Source organism: Populus alba, chromosome 2 (assembly GCF_005239225.2).
Source record: "Populus alba chromosome 2, ASM523922v2, whole genome shotgun sequence".
NCBI lineage: Eukaryota > Viridiplantae > Streptophyta > Magnoliopsida > Malpighiales > Salicaceae > Populus > Populus alba.
Genome location: NC_133285.1, coordinates 5274439 through 5294904, shown reverse-complemented (window position 1 = coordinate 5294904; position 20466 = coordinate 5274439). Strand labels below are relative to the sequence as shown.

The window sequence follows — 20466 nt, the reverse complement described above, 5'->3', positions numbered from 1 at the left end:
AGAATAGTTTTAAATATAACTGTGTTTTTTATTATTAATTTTGTACGTAGCCACTATTTCCAATAGCTATTGCTTAATCATGTTTTAAATTTTAAGAAGGTTTAATAACCAAAATATAAGATTTAAAATCTTATGGTCAAGAATAAAAAAAGAAAATGAAGTGATATGGTGGGAGAGAAAAATGTGAGAAGGAAAAAAAAAACAAAAAAAGAAACAATGGGTTATCGAGAAACACTAGAAATTTATTTTTGACACGCTCGATATCATTGGAAAGATCTTATTAAGACGATTTTAATTGTAATTGAAAGACCATCAAACGAGGTGATGATTAAGCCTAAATTATCCCTAACCAATTAGCCCCTAACAAGTGTATAAAAAACGTAGTCTCTGTGGTCCATTCTTTTTTTTTTCTTCTTTGTACCCTCTTCTTCTCCCGTATAACATCCACTTCTTTTCTGGTCATTGAATTTTCATAAAAAAAAATTATTGATTTTTGTACTTGTTAATTAATTTAAAATAAATATAAATTTTGAAACAATTATTATTCTCTATAGCGGTTATGAACACCTGTTATTTTCTACTAGCGATTGTATTTAAATTTTAAACTATGTTACTTTTTTAATATTTTTCTAACATGTGTTATTTTCTTAAAAGTTTTACTAATTTGTGTTAGAAGGATAAAAGACTCTTAATTTTTTAGGCGTGTTTAATAATGTCTCTGCAAAAGTATATTTTTAATTATAAATATATTAAAATAATTTTTTAGATTTTTTTAAAAAAATTTAACATCAACATATCAAAATTATTAAAAAAATAAATTTTAAAAATAAATTTAATATTTTTAAAAGTTAAGAGTAAACTAAAAGGCACTTTAAAAAATGAATTGATTTGCAAAAATAAACACATCCTTACAAGGGTTAGTTAAACATGTGATTAGCTATGTATGCTTTTTATGTTATAATCTATCTTAACTTTGAATTCATAGTAGATCATAAGAAAAATATTTTCTTTTAAACACATATTCCAGTGTAGACTGGTTGCATTAAAAAAAAAACCTAAGATTTAATATGTGACTACAAGCTCAAAAATACTTTCAGTGTTAATAATAATAAAAAAAAGAAAAGAAAGAGAGAAAAAGATCAAGCCAATCACCATGGTAAATAATAAGATACATACCTTTTATCATGAATTCTGAAAAATATTAACATTTTCAAGGTGATAACATTTTTATAAGATTATTATCATAAAACAAAGTTTTATTATGAAATAAATCCGAGTCTACTGTAATAATTAAGATTATTCTGCAGATCAGTAAACTATCTGTTGGCTATGGACCCATGAAAATTCCATCGGCCACAAAAACTTCATGTAGGCCACCACCGCCACCACCAGACCCTCAAATTTGTGGGCTGCTAAAAAAACAGAGAGAGATAAAAGAGGTGGTCAGAGTGGAAATCTGATTTGAACTCCCAAATTCCATAGATTTGGCATCACCCATGTTTTGTATTAGTGTTCTCGGTTTTTTTAAAAAAAAATATATATAGAAAAATATATTTTTTATTTCACCACATCAAAATAATAAAAAAGCATAAAAAATAATTTAAAAAAATCACTTTTTCAAAAGCGTTCATGCATAGTAAAAAACAAACCGTTCCTAAGTAATTAAATACATACTCAGTCGTATACCGTGAACCTTAGCACCTTTCCTTGCCACTCGACTGAGCTCTCTTCCTCCTGGCTTCAACAAGAGACATCAATTCATCTTTTAGACCACGTAACAGTGTACGGGGACCATTTTGCTTCTTAAGAAGAAGAACATGAATGCTTTTTTGCCTAATCTTTTTGGTGCTAATTAACCTAATGCCAGCTCATGGGCAGGCAGAACGCCTCGGCCAGGCATAGGAGGTAAGATAAATACATGGTGTTTTTGTTATAAAAAAATAATTAAATTAATGAATGATGTTTAAATCTATGTAACATATTGTTTTTCCAACAAAAATGAGGAAAAGTTAATTTGTTTTACAGACTTTTATGGTATTAGCACCGTGTCTTGGGATTAAAGACATGTTTGATGTTCTAGTTGAATTGTTTTGTTGTTTTTTGAAAATGAATTTTTTGTTTTAGATTTAGATTTTTATATTTTTATATATTGATATTAAAAATAAATTTTAAAATATAAAAAATATTATTTTAATATATCTTCAAATAAAATATATTTTAAAATGTAATCAACAGTCAGTGAATAGTGAATACCTGACCTGCCATCCATTTATATTCCTAGCTTCACTCGATGGGCCGTTGACGTGAAGAAAAACTACAATAAACCAAAGACACAAACTTGCGACCGCTTTAACACGGGTGTCTGGAATCGTGCTGAATCTTTTGGTCCTGTTTCCTTTTTCGTTACTAATAAATCTCTAACAAAATTCTATTTAAAATACTTCAACAAGATGGAAAAATTATTTGATTTTTGTTATTGAGTCATGATTACACTGCAAATGGCAGCTTTTCCCTTCTATCCCTTCATTGTCCTTCAACATTTACACGAGTTTTACCATATACTTTTAACTGCTAGTACAAGATTGATCTCGGAATAATCATTGATGCATGATTCATGCCTCTTATCAATATACTGAAAGTTATTCTAAAAGAAATTAAAAAATTTTATTGTACGGAAATTGTTGTTCATACGAGCTCAATTGCTACAATTAATTTTCAATTGAATTCACAAGGTTAGTGTTCTGGATCATATTATTCCACCATATGTAGAGTAAGGAAAATGAATGGAGATGTCGGTCACCCCGAAGTCAACTTTTCATTTAACATTTGATGAAGAGGCAATTTTGTTGATCCGTGGCCTTGGTTAACAGCGGCATGCATAATTTTATGGACTCTGTTTTTCTAGGAACAAGCCCAGATGAAAAGGTCTATTTTTAGTTCCTGTTCAGAATTTAAACTGATTTGTTGTATGCCTATTTAGGCTGGCGCTAATGATCAGTTATAACTTATAAGAACATTGTCAAATACAAGTAAAAATAATATTTTTAATAAATTAAAATGATTTTTATTGACAAAATATTACCTTGCTATTTCTCTCGGTATTCATCAAAAAAAATTTCTCGTTGATGACTACCTGGAAATTACAGTTAAAAATGAAAAAAATAAAAAAAATAACATATCATTATTATAAATGAAATTATTGAGAAAGTATGCACATCGCTTATACTTGTTGATAATCTATCAGTAATATTCTCCTCCTCTCCCTTCTCATCCCCCATTTCTTCTTCATTTTCTTTTTATTATGTAGAAAATAGCACACAACGCCTGTTGTGAATTAAAGACTTAAGCAATAAATGAACTCACTTGATATGGGAATTAACTTGTTGTTGAATGAAACAGACTTTGGCTATTATATAGCCTTTACAGTTCTACAAAGAAGCAAACATGCAGCCCACGTCTAACTAACTATGACGTGGTAATCAACAGAAGAAAGAGTCAAATACAACTTCCCTATTCAACAGGGATTATTCAAAACAGAATGGAAACGTTTATTAACTCAACAATTCCCTCCCTTAATCAGATTACTTCTGGTACTTGGCAAACTCCTAACTGATTACGAAGGTTCTGAAATGTATCAAGCTTGAGTGCCTTGGTCATTACATCTGCCAGCTGCTCCTGTGTACCACAATAAATTAACTCAATTGTCCCTTCTTTTGTGAGATCACGCAGGAAATGGAAGCGTACATCAATGTGCTTGCTGCGCCCATGCATGACAGGATTCCTTGACAACTTTATTGTGGAGCTGTTATCACAAAATATAGTTGAACACTTACTCTGTGATTGACTCAACTTCTCCAAAATTCTCTTCATCCAGATGGCTTGAGTGGCACAAGAGGCAGCAGCCACAAACTCTGCCTCTGTTGTTGAGAGTGTAACAATCGGTTGCTTTTTGGAGGACCAGGCAACAGCTCCAGAACCTAACATAAATACATAACCTGACGTGCTTTTTCGATCTTCCAAGTCACCTGCATAATCACTATCAGCATAACCAACTAGACTTTCACTCCCTCCCTTCTTGTAGAAGATCCCAAAGTTGACGGTCCCTTTTAAATACCTCAACGCTCTTTTAACAGCCTGCAAATGTAATTCAGTAGGCTTTCCCATGTATCTACTAATAATGCTTACAGTGAACATTAAATCAGGCCTAGTTGCTGTCAAGTATATTAAACTCCCCACAATTTGCTTGAAGTACGTTTCATCCACGTGAACTCCTTTTTCATCCTTGAAAATCTTAAAACCTGGAATAATAGGATTGTGAACTGAGTTACAATCTTCCATTCCAAATCTTTTCAATACTTCCAACGCATACTTCCTTTGACTGATATGAATCCCATCTGGTCCTTGTAACACCTCAACTCCAAGAAAATACTTCATCTTCCCCAAATCCGTCATGTCAAACTCACGCACCATCGACTTTTTAAACTCCAGAAACATTAATTCATCATTACCGGTAAAAATAAGATCATCCACGTATAAACTGACGATTAGAATTTTACCTTCTTTGCTTGTCTTGGTGAATAAGGTGTGTTCACTATGGCATCGTTCAAAGCCTTCATTAAAGAAATGAGCTTCAATACGGCTAAACCAAGCTCGTGGAGCTTGTTTTAGTCCGTATAAGGCTTTCTTTAACTTGTAGACTTTCGTAGGATCATCTTGCTGTATATAACCTTTAGGCTGCTCCACATACACTTCTTCACTTAATTCTCCATGCAGAAAAGCTGATTTTACATCAAGTTGGTAGATTGTCCATCCCTTTTGTGCTGCAAGAGCTATAATCATCCTCACTGTATCCATTCTTGCAACCGGTGCAAATACCTCGTTGTAATCAATTCCTTGTTGTTGCACGTAGCCTTTTGCCACCAATCGAGCTTTGTGCTTGTCCACCTCTCCATTTTCTTTTAGCTTTGTCTTGTAGATCCATTTAACTCCGATCTTTTTCTTTCCAACAGGTAAGTCTGTCAATAGCCAAGTATTATTCTTCTCGATGGCTTTCATTTCAGAGTCCATAGCTGCTTTCCACCTTTCACTCTTTACTGCTTCTTCAAAATGCACAGGATCAGCAAATGCAAACAGTACCATATTAGCTGCTTCTTCTTCAGAAAAATTATCTCCATTGTCGTAATCATCCATCCAGACTGGCCGTCTTCTAGATCTTCTTGCATGTGAGCTGGATGAGTTGATATCATTCACATTGTTTAATGTAACAATATCATTTCTTGATGGAACGATCGCCACTTCTTCTACTCCTGATGAAACAACATCTACTGCTTCTGCATCATTAGTTTCTTCACTGTCAGCATCTACTGCTTCTGCATCATTAGTTTCTTCACTGTCACTTATGATAGCTTCCCCTTTAGTGTCACCACATTCCAAATCAGCTGTAATTAATTCTTCAAAACTTTTATCCCAATCCCAGCACTTATCCTCTTCAAATTTGACATCCCTGCTCACCACAATTCTTTTTGATATAGGATCATAAAGCCTATAGGCTTTGGATTCCTTACTGACTCCCAGCAGCACGCAACTGAAGCTCTTGTCTTCCAATTTGGTTCTTTTGACATCTGGTATATGAACGTGTGAGACACATCCAAACACCCGAAAATGCTCAACTGAAGGCTTGATTCCACTCCAAGCCTCTTCTGAAGTTATGTTTTTCACGGCTAGAGTAGGACTGCGATTCAGGACATGTACAGTCCAGTTTACAGCTTCTGGCCAAAAACTCTTTGGAATCTTCTTGTCTGAAATTATACTCCGCACCATGTTCATGATTGTCCTGTTCTTCCTCTCTGCCACTCCATTTTGTTGTGGAGTGTAGGCAGCCGTCAGTTGTCTCTTGATGCCATTCTCTGTACAGAACTGATTGAATTCTTGTGAAGTGAACTCCCCTCCCCGATCTGTACGCAAGCTCTTGATGCATTTTCCTGTTTCTTTCTCAACAAGACTCTTAAAGTATTTAAAACTGATGAAAGCTTCTGACTTTGCTTCCAAAAAATAGACCCATATTTTCCGACTAAAATCATCAATGAAACTGATTAAATACCTTTTGTGGCTATTTGAAGTAGGAGTGATTGGGCCACACAAGTCTGCATGAATCAATTGAAGCTACTGTGATGCTCTCCAGTTACTCTTCTTTGATATAGGATTCCGATGTTGCTTTCCTACCATGCAGTGTGTACATACTGTTGTGGAAGCAGGGAATTGTGGTAGTCCCTGTACCATTTTTCTGCATTGAAGAGTCCTGAGGCCTTTATAACTCAGGTGACCTTATCTACAGTGCCATAAATGAGACCAATCCTGAGAGGAGGTTGTATGGAAACAATTGTCTTTTACCAGTGGAGATTTAGCTAACAGAAAAAACATTCTATTTGCTGACATCTCAGTTTGGATAATCAACCCCTTCTCTGCATGGAAAATCTGGCATTTTCCTTGTTGAAAGAATATAGTTAACCCTTTTTCTTGCAGTTGGCCAATACTCAACAGGTTATTCCTTAATTCTGGTACATAGAACACTTCGGTAATCACATGTACAAATGCACTTACTTGCAGCCTCACATTCCCTTTTCCCATCACTGACATTTTCATGTTATTTCCTAGTTTCACCATTTGTCTGAAACTTTCATTGAGATTACTGAACAAGGTTTTGTCTCCACACATGTGATTGCTGCATCCTGAATCCAGGAACCACACGTCTTCTTTTTCTACTTCATTTTCCTCCACAGCAGACATTAGTAACATCTCTACTGTTTCATCAAGTTCAGCATAATTGGCTTCTTTGTCCCAGCTAGGACACTCATATTGAAAGTGTCCAAGCTTATGGCATTTGTAACATTCAACAACAGACTTGTCAAAGAACGAACGCCCTCTTCCTCTGCCTCTTCCTCTAAATGATCCACGACCTCGTCCTCCGAATCGCTCCTCATGAGTTACTTTCAATGCTTGTTCTTCTCTATCATGCTTGTGAAACTTCTGCTCGTGAACAATTAGAGAGCTTTGCAACTCATCAATGGATAGATAGTCAATATCCTTCGACTCCTCAATAGAACAAACAATATAATTAAATTTGTCTGTTAAGGATCGAAGTATTTTCTCTACAATTGTAACATCTACCATTCGTTCACCATGCACCCTCATTTTATTAGCCACAGACATCACCCTTGAGAAATAGACTGAAACTTTCTCACCTGACTTCATCTCCAAGGTTTCAAACTCTTTGCGAAGAGCTTGAAGAATTGACCGTTTCACTCTTGCATTTCCTTCGTACTTCTTCTTCATTGAGTCCCAAATCTGCTTCGCAGTATCCTTCTGAAGAATGGTTTCCAGAATGGTTCGATCAATAGCCTGGAATAAATAGTTCTTTACCTTCAAGTCTTTCAGCTTCAACTCGTCGAGTCTCTTTTGTTGTGCTTCTGTCATGGTTACTCCATCTTCTGGTTCTGCATAACCAGTCTCCACTAAGCTCCAATACTCTTTGGATCTCAACAGATTCTCCATTAACATGCTCCAATGGTCATAATGACCATCGAAACGGGGAATTGAAGGCTGCACAAAAATCCCTTTCTCTTCACTCGTCATTTTTCTCTCTGTGTGTACAAGTCACTCAAAGTTTGCTACTTTTTCTCAGGCCCAGTGGGAGCTCTGATACCAGATTGTTGTGAATTAAAGACTTAAGCAATAAATGAACTCACTTGATCTGGGAATTAACTTGTTGTTGAATGAAACAGACTTTGGCTATTATATAGCCTTTACAGTTCTACAAAGAAGCAAACATGCAGCCCACGTCTAACTAACTATGACGTGGTAATCAACAGAAGAAAGAGTCAAATACAACTTCCCTATTCAACAGGGATTATTCAAAACAGAATGGAAACGTTTATTAACTCAACAACGCCTTCTTATTTTGTCACAAATCAAGCTTTTATTATCGTAAATTCGATAACCCCAACACATGATATGTTAGTATCCATATTCTTATTAAATTATTTTTGAAGATTCACCATATCAAGTAAGAAAAACTACCCATTATTTGTTGTGATTCATTTTTTAAATGTTAATTTTTGGTATTTTTATATAGCATTTGTAGTTTGCTTGTGTGTTTACTTGTCTTATAGATTTTTCTATAGAAATTTATTGTATGAATGTATGATTTGTACATGTTAGAGTTTGCTTGAGATTTTAAAAAATTATATTTGTTTGTTATTTGATAAAATTGAGTTTGATTTTATAACTTTGATGTTTTATAATTAAATAAATAATAGTTTATTTAATGGGTATGTTTCACATTTTATCTATTTTATTCTTAAGTTGGAAATTTCGTTAAATACATATTATCATCAATATTCTATATAGATTTTATATAAGTAATGAATGACCATTCTTGAATATATCGAATTTCATCTAAAGAATCACATAAGATGAATTATTGTAAAGGGATTATATAGATTTTATCAATTACACACTATCTAATCCAAAAAAAATATTAATAAAGATGATATTAGAAAAATATTTGAGCTAGCCTAGCCTAGATGCTGGGAATTCGACAACCTATATTAGAGTCAGATTTCATGCTATTTGTTACACTCATAACACAAGATATTGCTGTAATGGACTTGAATTTTACTTTAATAACTAAGTAAAGTAATTGTTGAAGAGAACTTGGGATGTTCAGGTGCAACATGCTTTTCCATGAAGTGATTAGTTAATTCTGGGCTGTCCAGAAACCCTTTTGATAGAAAAGATTGGATCCTTAGCGATCCTCCATTCAAGCCCCAGCTTCAATAAAAAAAAAAATATTAATCTTTACCTGTCAGACTTGAACGTCATCTTCGAAATCATACAATATCATACAAGTACAATCAATTAATGCAAAGAACTTGTCAAAACATGGTGCTTCAGAGTAGATATTTACTTTGCACTGGAAGTACGGAGTGGTTTTTAAAAGTGTTTTTTAATTTAAAAATATATTAAAATTATTAAAAGTATTAATTTAATATTTTTTTAAAACGAAGCTAAACACAATTTAAAACACACTCCAGAACATCTGGTATCACTGCTTTTCAAATTACAATTCTCACCGATGAAATAATGATCTTTGGTGACATTCAATTCAAATAACATCATGAAGGCGCCTGGTTGTCTACTCCAATGCATGATTTTTTGTTGACATTTTTGTTTACAATAAGCTTATAAAATAATGCCCATGTTAAGTGCGGCAAAAACTCGAAGCTCGACATAATGGGAAAATAACCAAGTTGCTCTCGTTGAGAGTCGAACTCAAGACCTCCCGCTTACTAAACGGGTGCTCTAACCAACTGAGCTACGAGAGCTATTTGACTAGTTGGATTTAATTTATTATTATTAATTAGTGTTTTCTCTGAAATCCCTCCCCTTAACTCATTTTTGCCAACCGACGAATAATAATTTATTGATCAACTGCAATTTTAAGATAGGTGGCGTGGACCACGATTGTATAGCTCACGCTGAGAGTGACTTTGTGATTGAGATATATTTTTTATTTAAAAATATATTAAAATTTTATTTTTTATATTAACATATAAAAATACTTTAAAAAATTCAATGAATAAAAACTAAAAATTTATTTTTATTCAGCTTTTTTTAAAAAATTATTTTATTAAAGTATGATTGAACCACATTATAAAACAATAGCTATTAATCAATGAATAGAAATCACAAGGAGCTGCTATTAAAAGTGGTGTATATTAAGGGCATGTTTGATAAGGTAGTAGAAATTACTTTTTAAATAGTTTTTTATTTAGAAATTAATTATATTTTTTTAATTATTTCTAAAATTTATTTTTATATCAAAACAATATAAAAACACTCAAAAAATTAAAAAAAAAAAAAAAACCCAATGCTAAACGTGCCTTACTCACTCGATAGACACTGGATCTAGAAGACCAGCATAATTAATTAAGAAATAGGTGGAGATACATAAACCCCCCTCTGGAAGCATACTTTCTTAATTAGTGGCGTGGAATAGTCTCATACAGTTGACCTCTTCATATTTCCCATCTATCTTCCGTTAAGAAGTTCAATTAACCTCGTGCCAAATGACTGGGATTCTCACATAGTTTCTCAGCATCCTTCCTTCTCCGCCTCTTGTTTTACTCGATCAACCGTCTGTCCCACACGCAAATGCCACTCCTTCGTTTTGTAACTACTCTGTTAATAATGGCAATGAGGAAAACATGTCCAAAGCAACTTGATCTGGCTTGGTCAGATCCTCAAGCAACCTTCAGTTGGATGGGAACCGTCCATTGGTCGACCGCTCGGAAACGCTTTCACATTCTCTAGCAGAATATCTTGCTATTCGACGTTCGATAATTCCATATTCTCCGGATCGTGTTTATATACTGTAGAACATTATACTTGACCTAACATAATTGGCGACCTTGAACCGATTAATACTGCCCTGCTTGTTCTTAATTTCGTCTGGTACCACACCAAACGGCAACCAATTATTCATATGTAGTTTGCATTAATTTTCTGTATATTATAAGACTCGTTCTCATCACAAGTCATGTCTGTAAAGATATGGTTAGATACGCCAGATCAGCACTAACAATGATGTGGTGTTGTTAGCATGTCACCTGTGGATCGAGTTGTGCTTGATTTGATCTCAAAACGCGTCCGGTTGATTTATATGGAAGGTTAGCTAGGTCACTTACATGCCCTGATGCCCCGCCCTTCCCTCCCGACGAGCTTTCAGGTGAGAACACGATCATCAAGGGACAGTGGTGGACGAGGATGAAAACTTGGAGTCTTGGACAAGATAGGCGACCAGCAGTAAACATTATATTATTCGAAGGACAATTGCTGAAGTAGATGCCACTTGGCATCCTAATCACTTGCATTATGAAAACATGCCATATGCACAGAGATCAAAACAATATATATAATATAATAATTACAACATGCGCGTGAAGCTCATGGATTGCATTTGTAACTAGAATGCCAATGTGTTCCAACCGTCACTCCCTGTGCTTTTTGTCCAACTTTTTTCGCTGCTTCGTGACTCATGCTGCGCTAGGTGGCCTCATACTGGATTTCCAACAAACTTACCACCACCACTTGCCCCGCCGCTCAAGCGGGGTTGTGCAGCTCATCATGAGGAGGTCAGGTCATACGCACAAACCAGAGGTCCAAGCACAATGCCAAAAAGGTAAAAACTTGGATTCGATCGTGCGTTTGGAGATCGAATAGATACGAGTAATAACCCAATACATGGAAACTTGAAAAATAAATTTAATTTAACTGATCCAACAAATTTAGCAAAGAAAATTCTAATTAAATGAATTCATTACATGGAAGCAACTGAAATATTCAACTGCTACACACAAAAAACAAAAAAAATAATGAATCAGAACAACTGAAATAATTAAATCCCTAAATGGAAATTCCTAGCAGTACAACCTAACAGAAGTTCAATTTTTCTACTGAGCTTGAGAAACTTCAATTCTGGGTGCCATCAAAATACGAATCCTTTTTGCTGCCGGTAGAGGGCTCATAACTTCATCATCACCGGATACAAGGAAATCTGAAGAGAACTCTGGCAAGGCTGGAACATTAAGGTCAAAGTCATGGTGACTGTGATTGTGGCTATGAGTGCGAGTGTTTGTAGATCCAGCTCCTTCAGAAGTTGAAGTCACACCACTCTTTTCGGCACCTCCTATGATGCCTTCGTAGTGACACCTCTTGTGACCACCCAGGGCTTGTCCGGTGGGAAAAGTTCTGTGGCAGATGGAGCACTCATGAACCCTGCCACTTCCGTTAGACACGGGTGTTGTCGTGGCAGAAGTAGTTGTACAGGAAGTAGTTTGGTCTTCGCCGCCCCCAGCGAGTTTTCTGTGACTTGCCTTGTGCCCGCCTAGGGCTTGGTATGAAGGAAACTCCTTATTGCATACGGAACACTTGTAACTTATTTTTTGCTCCGATGACGTGGATACTTTTGGCGGGGCGAGGGGTTTTTGGTGGTGGCCGTCTAAGGCGGGGATTGGGAGATTCGTAGAACCGCGGGCTAGCATGACAAGACAGAGAGCGAGATACTCTTCTTCGGTTGGTTGGTGGTCAAGACGTGGACGCTTAGAGCGCTTGCGCTTTGCCCATGGCTCAACCATGTAGTGGGTGCTTGATGAATCCTCAAACTGAAACGATGGGGTTGCAGTAGTTGGAGAGTTTAAAGCTTCTAGTGCCATCGGGCCTCCTTTATTTGATCTGAATCTCGAAAGAGAAGAAGGGTGAATTGCTATCTTAAGAGAAAGAGAGAGCAGCTGTTGTTTTGTGAGAGGAAAGGAGTGAATTGTGTGAACTTGATGAGTGAGAGTGAGGGATGATGGTGGTTAGTTATATAAGGGGGAGGGGAGGGGGGAACTGGAGAAGGAAGTTGCGTGAAAAGTGGTTGGAAAGTAAGGTGTGAACCTCGTAATAAAATATTTCAATTGTTAGGAATCCAGAACATAAACGGAGTGGAGCACGTTTAGTATTATTAGGGAATGACACCTTTCTTGGTGGCCAATTTTGAGTTTCTTGGTGGCCAAGAGGGACTGACCTGACCAGAGTCGGTCAAAGCGGAGAATAGTACAAGGAAACCCAGTTGCGAGCTGATGATGCAACTCTTGTTGTGGGGCCCTGTTTGATGGAGTGAGTGAAGTGAAGACTGGGACTGCTTCCAAGTCAAATCCAAACAAACGCGGTCTTTACCCACATGCCTCTTCATAGCAGCCGGCAGGCATACAGAGACTTTTCTCTCTCATTTCCTCGCCCACGTTCATGGATACTTTGTTTGATCTGCCGTGGAATCGAACAACCACCTACGCTAACAGTCAATTAGTAGTAATTAGGAGGCTAATTGCGCGGAGAGTCTTCGTAGTTTGGCACCCAATCTGCCCATGTGATGGAGGTGTAGGGGGGAGATTTTAACTCTTAATTTGAGGTATACAATCAAGGGTGTCGAGTATCTGCAAGTGGATGTTGTTGTTCAACCAGAATTGTATAATTGAACGAGAATTTTATTTTTTCTTGGAATAATGGAAACATGCGATGCTTCCACTCACTTCGCTTAAAGAATACGTCATATATAGACGTTTGCAAGTTCTCCATATTTAGATGGTATTTTTGTCTATGGATATATATATATTGCAAGTAATTGTTGTATTAATTACTTCAACCCTTAACTTCGTAAATAAAATGCAACAGCTTCGTAACCCGCAGGACACGCGATTCAAATATTTTCAGTTGGTATAGCTATCTCAGGAATTTGGGTTTCTTATACGAATATACAGTTTAACATTGGGGTAATAATAGTTTTTTAAAGTTTTTATTTTTAAAACAATATATTAAAATAATATTTTTAAAATTTATTTTTAATATCAACACATAAAAACAATCCAAAATATTAAAATATATTTTTTAAAAAAAATTACAATACCACCACAAAGACAAATGTATACAAAAGCAAATGAAAAAAAAAAATCTGTTAAGCATCCAGATAACTACTACACGTGCCACCATCTTACAAGCTTCTAGACCCTTTCATCCACTTCTTACATTGAGAATTGGGGATTATTATTTTTTTACTTGCTATTTTATTTTATAATTATTTATTTAATTAATATTCAATTTTAACAAAATAAAAAAAATATTAAAATAATAAATAAAAGCATAAATTATTTTATCTCGTTGAAACAATATCATCATATAATTATTTATGATTATCCATGTATTTGGCAGAACCACTTGATTAAATATGAAGGGAAGTAGGATATTATACTACTGAAAAGATTTTTCTTAGGATAATAGGTATTTTAATTGGTATTTTTGTGATCAGTTTAATAGGTTCCAGCTTGAGTTAATCCTTCTAGTAATAGGATGAATTGAATTGTAGATATGAAAGTTGTATGGAAAAAAGTAAAATGAAGGTTTGAAAATTAATCCACTTTGTTAAATTTAATAACATTATTAAAATATTTTTTATTTATTCTTTTAAACAAATTAATATTAATCAGCTGCGAGCAGCGTGGTAATATAGTAGATAGATTTTATTACTTGTCTTGTGGCATCGTGCGGGAGTACCTGCTAATTAAATCTAGAATGATTTGAAATATTTAGGTTTAGTAGAGAGCCTTTACAAAAGAATTTAGTTTCGGAGAGAGCTCCCGGCGACTTGTTTTTTCGTTCAAAAAAAATCAATCCGTACACCAATTCAAGAAAATGTCACCGGACTAAACATCGAGTGGTGAAGTTGTCCTAGAGAATTTACCATATTCACGGCGAGAAGATTTTTTGAATCTCTTGAGTTCTTTAATTTTGAAGAGACTTTTTTTAGAGTGGTTTCCTTTTCTTTTAGCTGATCACCAGACCTTCATGAGGTATGAAATGAGAACAGTATTATAGATAGATTATTCATGAATGCATCTCGGAATCCTTTCTCCTTCTTGTATGAATGGCATCGCCGGTGGCCACGATAAAAGAATGAATTATTGCGGCGAAACGAAAATCTGGTTGTGTGCACACATACATGACATCCTGCTCAACAACCGTAAAAATTTTAGCATTTGTGGAGATTCTTCAGCTTGTTATTTGGTAACATGTTTAACATGTGTTTGACGTTGTAAGTGAAAATGTTTCACAAAAATGATTTTGAGTTGAGATCACGTCAAATTACTGCTTAATTTTTATTTTTTTTTTAACGCTATTGTCATATAAAAACAAAATATCTTTGTATGAAATTAGTCTGAGAAAGATAATCTATATCATTGTATTGTCTATTTTATTTAACAATTAGTTAAATAAAAAATATATTTTTTTTAAAAAACCAAATTATTAAATTTTATAAAATTAAAATCTTGAACTGCAAGTATGACGAAGTAAGTAAAGTTATCCCAATTCATAGTTTTGGTGGGGGTGCTCTTGTTTTAATTAAATTTGATTTGGCAATCATTCTTCTTTTTTATATATATATTGTAGAGAAAAAAAATAGTTTTAAAAAAAACATGTTATCAAATTTTAGAAGATTTATTAACATGTTAGCAGGTTTGAGGGGTTTACCTTTTCTATCTTGAAAAAAAAAACATTAATATTTTATTTTATCGTTTGATATTAGATTGATTGAAAATAAGTTTTATAATTTTTTTCGTATAATTTTTTTATAAGGTTATCAAGGTCTCAAAAAAAAATATCCTGATATTGGATTAGTACTTGGTCTAATGATCATCTATTTTTATTATCGTATAGCTAAATAAAAAATTATTTTAAAAAAATGAGTGTAGTTGAATTCATGACTTGATTCATGGGTTTGACGTGTTGACCCGAGTTACCTAAATCATGAGCCTAAAGGATTATTCATCAAACCCAATATTTTTTTTTTAAGTTTTCGGTCTTCTATTTTCTTAATTGATTGTTTTATTTAATCATTTAATATTGGATTGGTTGAGAAATATACTTCTTGGTTTATTTTTGTTTGTTTTCTATAAGATTATCACGGTTCCTAAAATAAACTTCAATCCAATTCTAAAGTTGGTGTTTTATTTTACGAGTATATATTTTTTTATTATATAATTAAATAAAAATAATTTTTTAAAAAATAAAGTTATTAAATTCAGTGAAGTCCATGACTCAGGTTGTGGGGTGTTCAAACTCCATCTAATTTGACGTTATCTAAAAAAAAAAGGATTATTATCTTGAAATTTTATAAAAAAAATTAAATTAAATTTTTATTGATTATTGAAGTTGTCTCTAGACCCTTGAAATCAACTGATCTATGTGGCTTTATATGATTTAATTAAAAACTCAAGCTAGTTAAAAATTTAGTGTGAGAAATTTTAATATTAATGTTCAGTAACGCTATACAAAAAAAATTCCCCTTCACTCTTCTTTTACATTTAAAAAAAATTGATTGCACTGGCAATGTACTGGTTTATAATATTTGTTTAGAACTGAACTTGTATACAGCAAAGTGATCAAATTAAATATTTTTTTTTTATAATGGTTCGAATTAATCCGCCCTCTTGGTGGAAAAGATCTAAAGGTATTGATATGGCGGTTTTGGGCGCTTTCCTTAAATTAGTTTATAACTGCCTCCATCACTAATTTCAGTTTCCGTTTCACATGTTCATAGTTATCAATCCAACTCGTGGGACACCTAGTTAACTCACGTGTTACCGGATTAGTCTCGCAATCAATCTCAATCATCCAACACGCCAAGTCAACACATCCAACGGCCACTGACAATTATCCTGCCTTAAAAACCACACCCTCTCTCCACCAAGCACTTTCTCCCTCAAAGTGAACTAAAAAAATAAATGCACACGCAGGCCTCGTGTCCTCTGATATTCTCTCAAGCTTCCCTCCACTTTCTCTCTCTATCAAAACAACATGCAAACAAGAAGTTCCCTCTAAAACGACAGCAAAAAAGACATTTTGAAAGGAGGATTCACGCTTGTATGCAGATCTTCTTGATTCAATGGCACGCACCATTTCAGTTTCAATTGTTGTACGGACTCGACGCTCTCAAACGGTTACATGGAGAAATGCTTGTACTGTAAACCCTTTAAAACCTGGAGCCTAGCATAAACAAACAACTAAAAAGTGACCACCATGCCAGTGATAGGGAGGGATGCTTTCACTTTTTTCTTTTCATGTGCACAACTAAGAGCGTGTTTGGCAATGTGATAGCGGTTGTTTTTCAAATAGCTTTTCGTGTTGAAAAGCATGCAAATGATGTTTTTTCATTTTTTAAAAATCATTTTTGACATCAGCACATCAAAACGATCCAGAAAGTAAAACCGTCACTCAATTTTAGCAAAAAAAAAAAAAAAACAAATTTTGAATTTTTACAAAACACCAGTTTGGCAGCAATGCTAAACGGGCTCTAAATCACCAAGATGCCCTTGCATTGAAATTGTTTTTGCCGTTGGTCAAGGGGATTTTATTTTGTCCTTCCCTCTTGGTTGCGTGAAGTGTCATACGGTTGCCATACTCTGGCGTTGATGATGCCGTTTTAATTCTCACGATGTCGACTTCATTCCGGACAACGTGGCAAAAATATATCAAGGTCTGCACTAATTGCTGTTTTTTTTTTTTTTTCCCTTCTCAATCTCAAAGCGACCCTTTAATTTATTTATTTTTTAAATTTGAATTTTTTATTATTTTTTATTTTAGATTATTGATGAAATTGATTTTTTTTTAATTTAAGATTTTTTTCACCTTTAAAATTTTGTCCATATTCTTTTAATATTGATATTTTATTTCTAATTATTTTCTTAATTGAATTATCTTTTCAATTATATTTCTTAATATTTTAATTCATTTTATTTTATGTTATATTTAATTATTATTATTTGATAGCTATTTGTTTTGTTTTTAATTCTTTTTTACTATAATTTTCTTTTTCAGTATCATCCCTCGTCATTTTATTGACAAGAACTTTATATATTTTTTTTGTTAAAGTTATTTTTGTTTATAGTTTAACCATTTAGTTAAATTTTTTAGTTATCCTCTAATTTATTTTTTAGTTTGATTTTAACCATCATTATTTTAATTATCATCTTTTATTTTTGATACTTTTTTATAATTAAACTTCCCTCTAAATTTTATCTTTTAGTGTTTGATTTGTTGGATATTGAGTTTCATGATTTTTTCATGTATGATGATGCTTTTGGTATAATTAACATGGGTTGATATATTTTTTTTACGTATTTTTTTTTATTTCCTCATTCGACATTATATATATATATATATATATATATTCTCTTTATAGTTTTCTTTGATTTTTTATATTATGTTATCATGATCTTATGAACTAGGTAACATGTTTTGCGAGATAATTTGGATTGACTCACCTCATGTTATCCATGTTACGTATCAATCATGCTACCTCGGGTTGGGTTTTTTTATCTCCTTTTTATTCAAATTCATGCTTCAAAAGGGTTTTTTTTTCTTCAAGTTATCATGATCTTTAATGTAAGAATTCTTTTGCTCTTTTACTATTATTGTCTATTTTTTTTAATACTTAATTAAAATAAAATCAACTTATTAAATTTAATCGGCCTGTAACCTAAGTTATTTTTTTTATTTTTTTAAAATGCCTTTGCAACACCAAAAATATTGTTTTTTTATTAAAAAAAAAAAATACAAATCCACAATATAGCATGGGCCATAACTAGTTCATATTAAGTTTCAGTAGTCTTATATATCCATCAACAATTTTTTCCATAAATATATTTTATTAATTTGGTTATCAGTAAGGTATCAAGCTTTGCTATCGTTAATTTGTTTTATATATAATTTAAATTTTTGTATGTATCAAGTCATTTTCATTGAAAAATCATTTAATTCAAAGATAAATTTACTAGTATATTATCTATGTTTTTTATTAATTTACTTGCATATATTTTTTTATGGATCTAGCATACTTTAATATCTTCAACAAAGCAATCTCATTAATACTTGTATTACCCTCAGCTTCTAATTAAATGCTTAAAATCTCATTCTGTTACTTTTCCTGTCCTTTTCTTTTCTTTTTATTTCTGTTTTGTTTTGTTTATGTTTATGTTTTTTTTTTTTTTTTTTTTTTTTTTGGGGGGGGGGTGATATACACGAGGAGAATGAGAAAAGCATTGGCATAGTTTTCACTGGAGAGACAAAAAGATATAGTACATTTCACAAAGTACAATAATTGATCATTTTATAAGAATTAACCAACACTACAATATATATATTTTGCAAGTACACACTTAAACTTTAAATTCAATAAGTAATCAGAAATATTATAATAGCAAGTCCAAATGATTTTCTTTTCAAATAGGATTAAAAAAAGTAAGAGTTTAAGTGTTCGGTTGCCCAACGAAAATTCCATAAAGTTTGTAAACCAACATCATCAATTAATATTAAGAAGGGTTTTTGGCTGTATTAATTATTGTTTTTTTAAAAATATTTTTTACTTAAATATATATAAAAATAATATTTTTTAAAAAAATTTATTTTTAACATCAATATATCAAAATAATTAAAAAAAAATTAAAAATTAATTTTTAAAAAATTCAGATTTTCATAAAAAGTAGGTTAAATAAATGGATAAACCAAAGTAAATAAAAGCTTATATTGGAATAGTTAATCATTGCCTTGTTTTATTATTATTATTATTATTATTATTTCTTGATTTGAATTGAATAGAAAATATATTAAAGAATAGAAACCAAGGCAAAAATAAATAAGGGTCACAGATAGGTAACTAGACCCCAAAACTGACTAGAAACTCTCAACAAAAAAATGAGATTTAGAGCCAAACCTATTGTTTAAAAAAAAAAAAAAAAACCTTGCCATCTCCAGAATGGACAGCTAAAAATCTTTTTTAAAAAGAGAGAAAATAAATACATAATCTAGCACAGCCATTAGATTTGGAAAAAAGTGAGGAACTCAACGTGGAAAAACTAGAGCAAGCAAACCCGACTAGCAAACTGAACCAGAAAAGCAAGCTCCTAACACAAACGGCTGAAGCAAGACAGAAGAAGCTAACAATAAACTCAAGGAAAGGAGTGAGCAACAAGAAAAACATTAGAAAACCATCACGATATTGTTAGACAAACCCCAAGGGACATGGGAGATCTGGATGGAGAAAGTGAAATATTCACCTCAAGCAAGTGACGGAGGCAATAACATTTGAGGAGAGGTGGCAGCTTGAGGTGGGCATGGTGGCTGGAGATTGTGAGAGAGAAGGAGACATCGTGTGATCAGGCTGTAATTTTTTTCTAAGAAAGAGACAGATCGACTATACGATTTCTTTGCATCCACATCTAGATCTGTGACCTTAGTAATTCTGCAGCCACAAATTTGCTGCACAAATGAATCTTGCGCTCTCGGGTCGTAATCGTACGTGTGGTTGCAAACTCGGTTGGGATCAGAAAAAACAAAACAAGATATTTCATTGCAAATTTGCAATTAAACATTGAAATCGTGAAAAACTTCGAACAAATTAGGGCTTTTCTTAGCTCTTTTACAAGGTACAGGGTTCCATGAGGCCAGGATTGGAGAGGGTTCGGTTGGGGTTGGATTTTCTCCCCCTATCATTTCTTTCCTATCTTAGTTTGAGTTTGACTAAGAAAGGATTAGGTTCGGTTAGACTTGAATTTTCCCTCCTCCTCCACTCCCCTCTCTTGGTTGGGCCACCAAACCCTAGGGTTGGCTGGGCCTACTGCCATGCTTTTTTATTTTTCATTTGTTGCAGACACGGCTGTAAACTGTATTTTTGATGTCGTGCAACTAATGCTTTAAGAAGATGCCGATGGTTAAGATTTGAGATTTTTACTAGAAGCTCATGTATACAATCTCCAGGTGTGATGAAGATTTGAACTTATACAAGATTATACTTTTCTTGTTAGATTATGTCATGAC

At 33.3% G+C, this 20466-nt stretch overlaps 1 protein-coding gene, 1 long non-coding RNA gene and 1 other non-coding gene across 3 annotated transcripts; all 3 read right to left on the bottom strand.

Moving 5' to 3' along the window:
* Positions 1–9309: 9309 nt before the first annotated feature.
* TRNAT-AGU (transfer RNA threonine (anticodon AGU)) lies at positions 9310–9383 on the bottom strand. Its single transcript has one exon. It is a non-coding gene; the product is annotated as a tRNA-Thr (tRNA).
* A 1961-nt stretch (positions 9384–11344) lies between these two features.
* On the bottom strand, positions 11345–12428 carry LOC118035812 (zinc finger protein ZAT10). Its single transcript, XM_035041468.1, has one exon. The coding sequence runs from the start codon at positions 12270–12272 to the stop codon at positions 11511–11513; it is 762 nt and encodes a 253-aa protein (XP_034897359.1). The 5' UTR covers positions 12273–12428; the 3' UTR covers positions 11345–11510.
* A 7010-nt stretch (positions 12429–19438) lies between these two features.
* Positions 19439–20253, bottom strand: LOC140955226 (uncharacterized). Its single transcript, XR_012169027.1, has 2 exons — positions 19707–20253; positions 19439–19586 (listed from the first exon to the last, which is right to left on the bottom strand). It is a non-coding gene; the product is annotated as an uncharacterized lncRNA (long non-coding RNA).
* Positions 20254–20466: the final 213 nt, after the last annotated feature.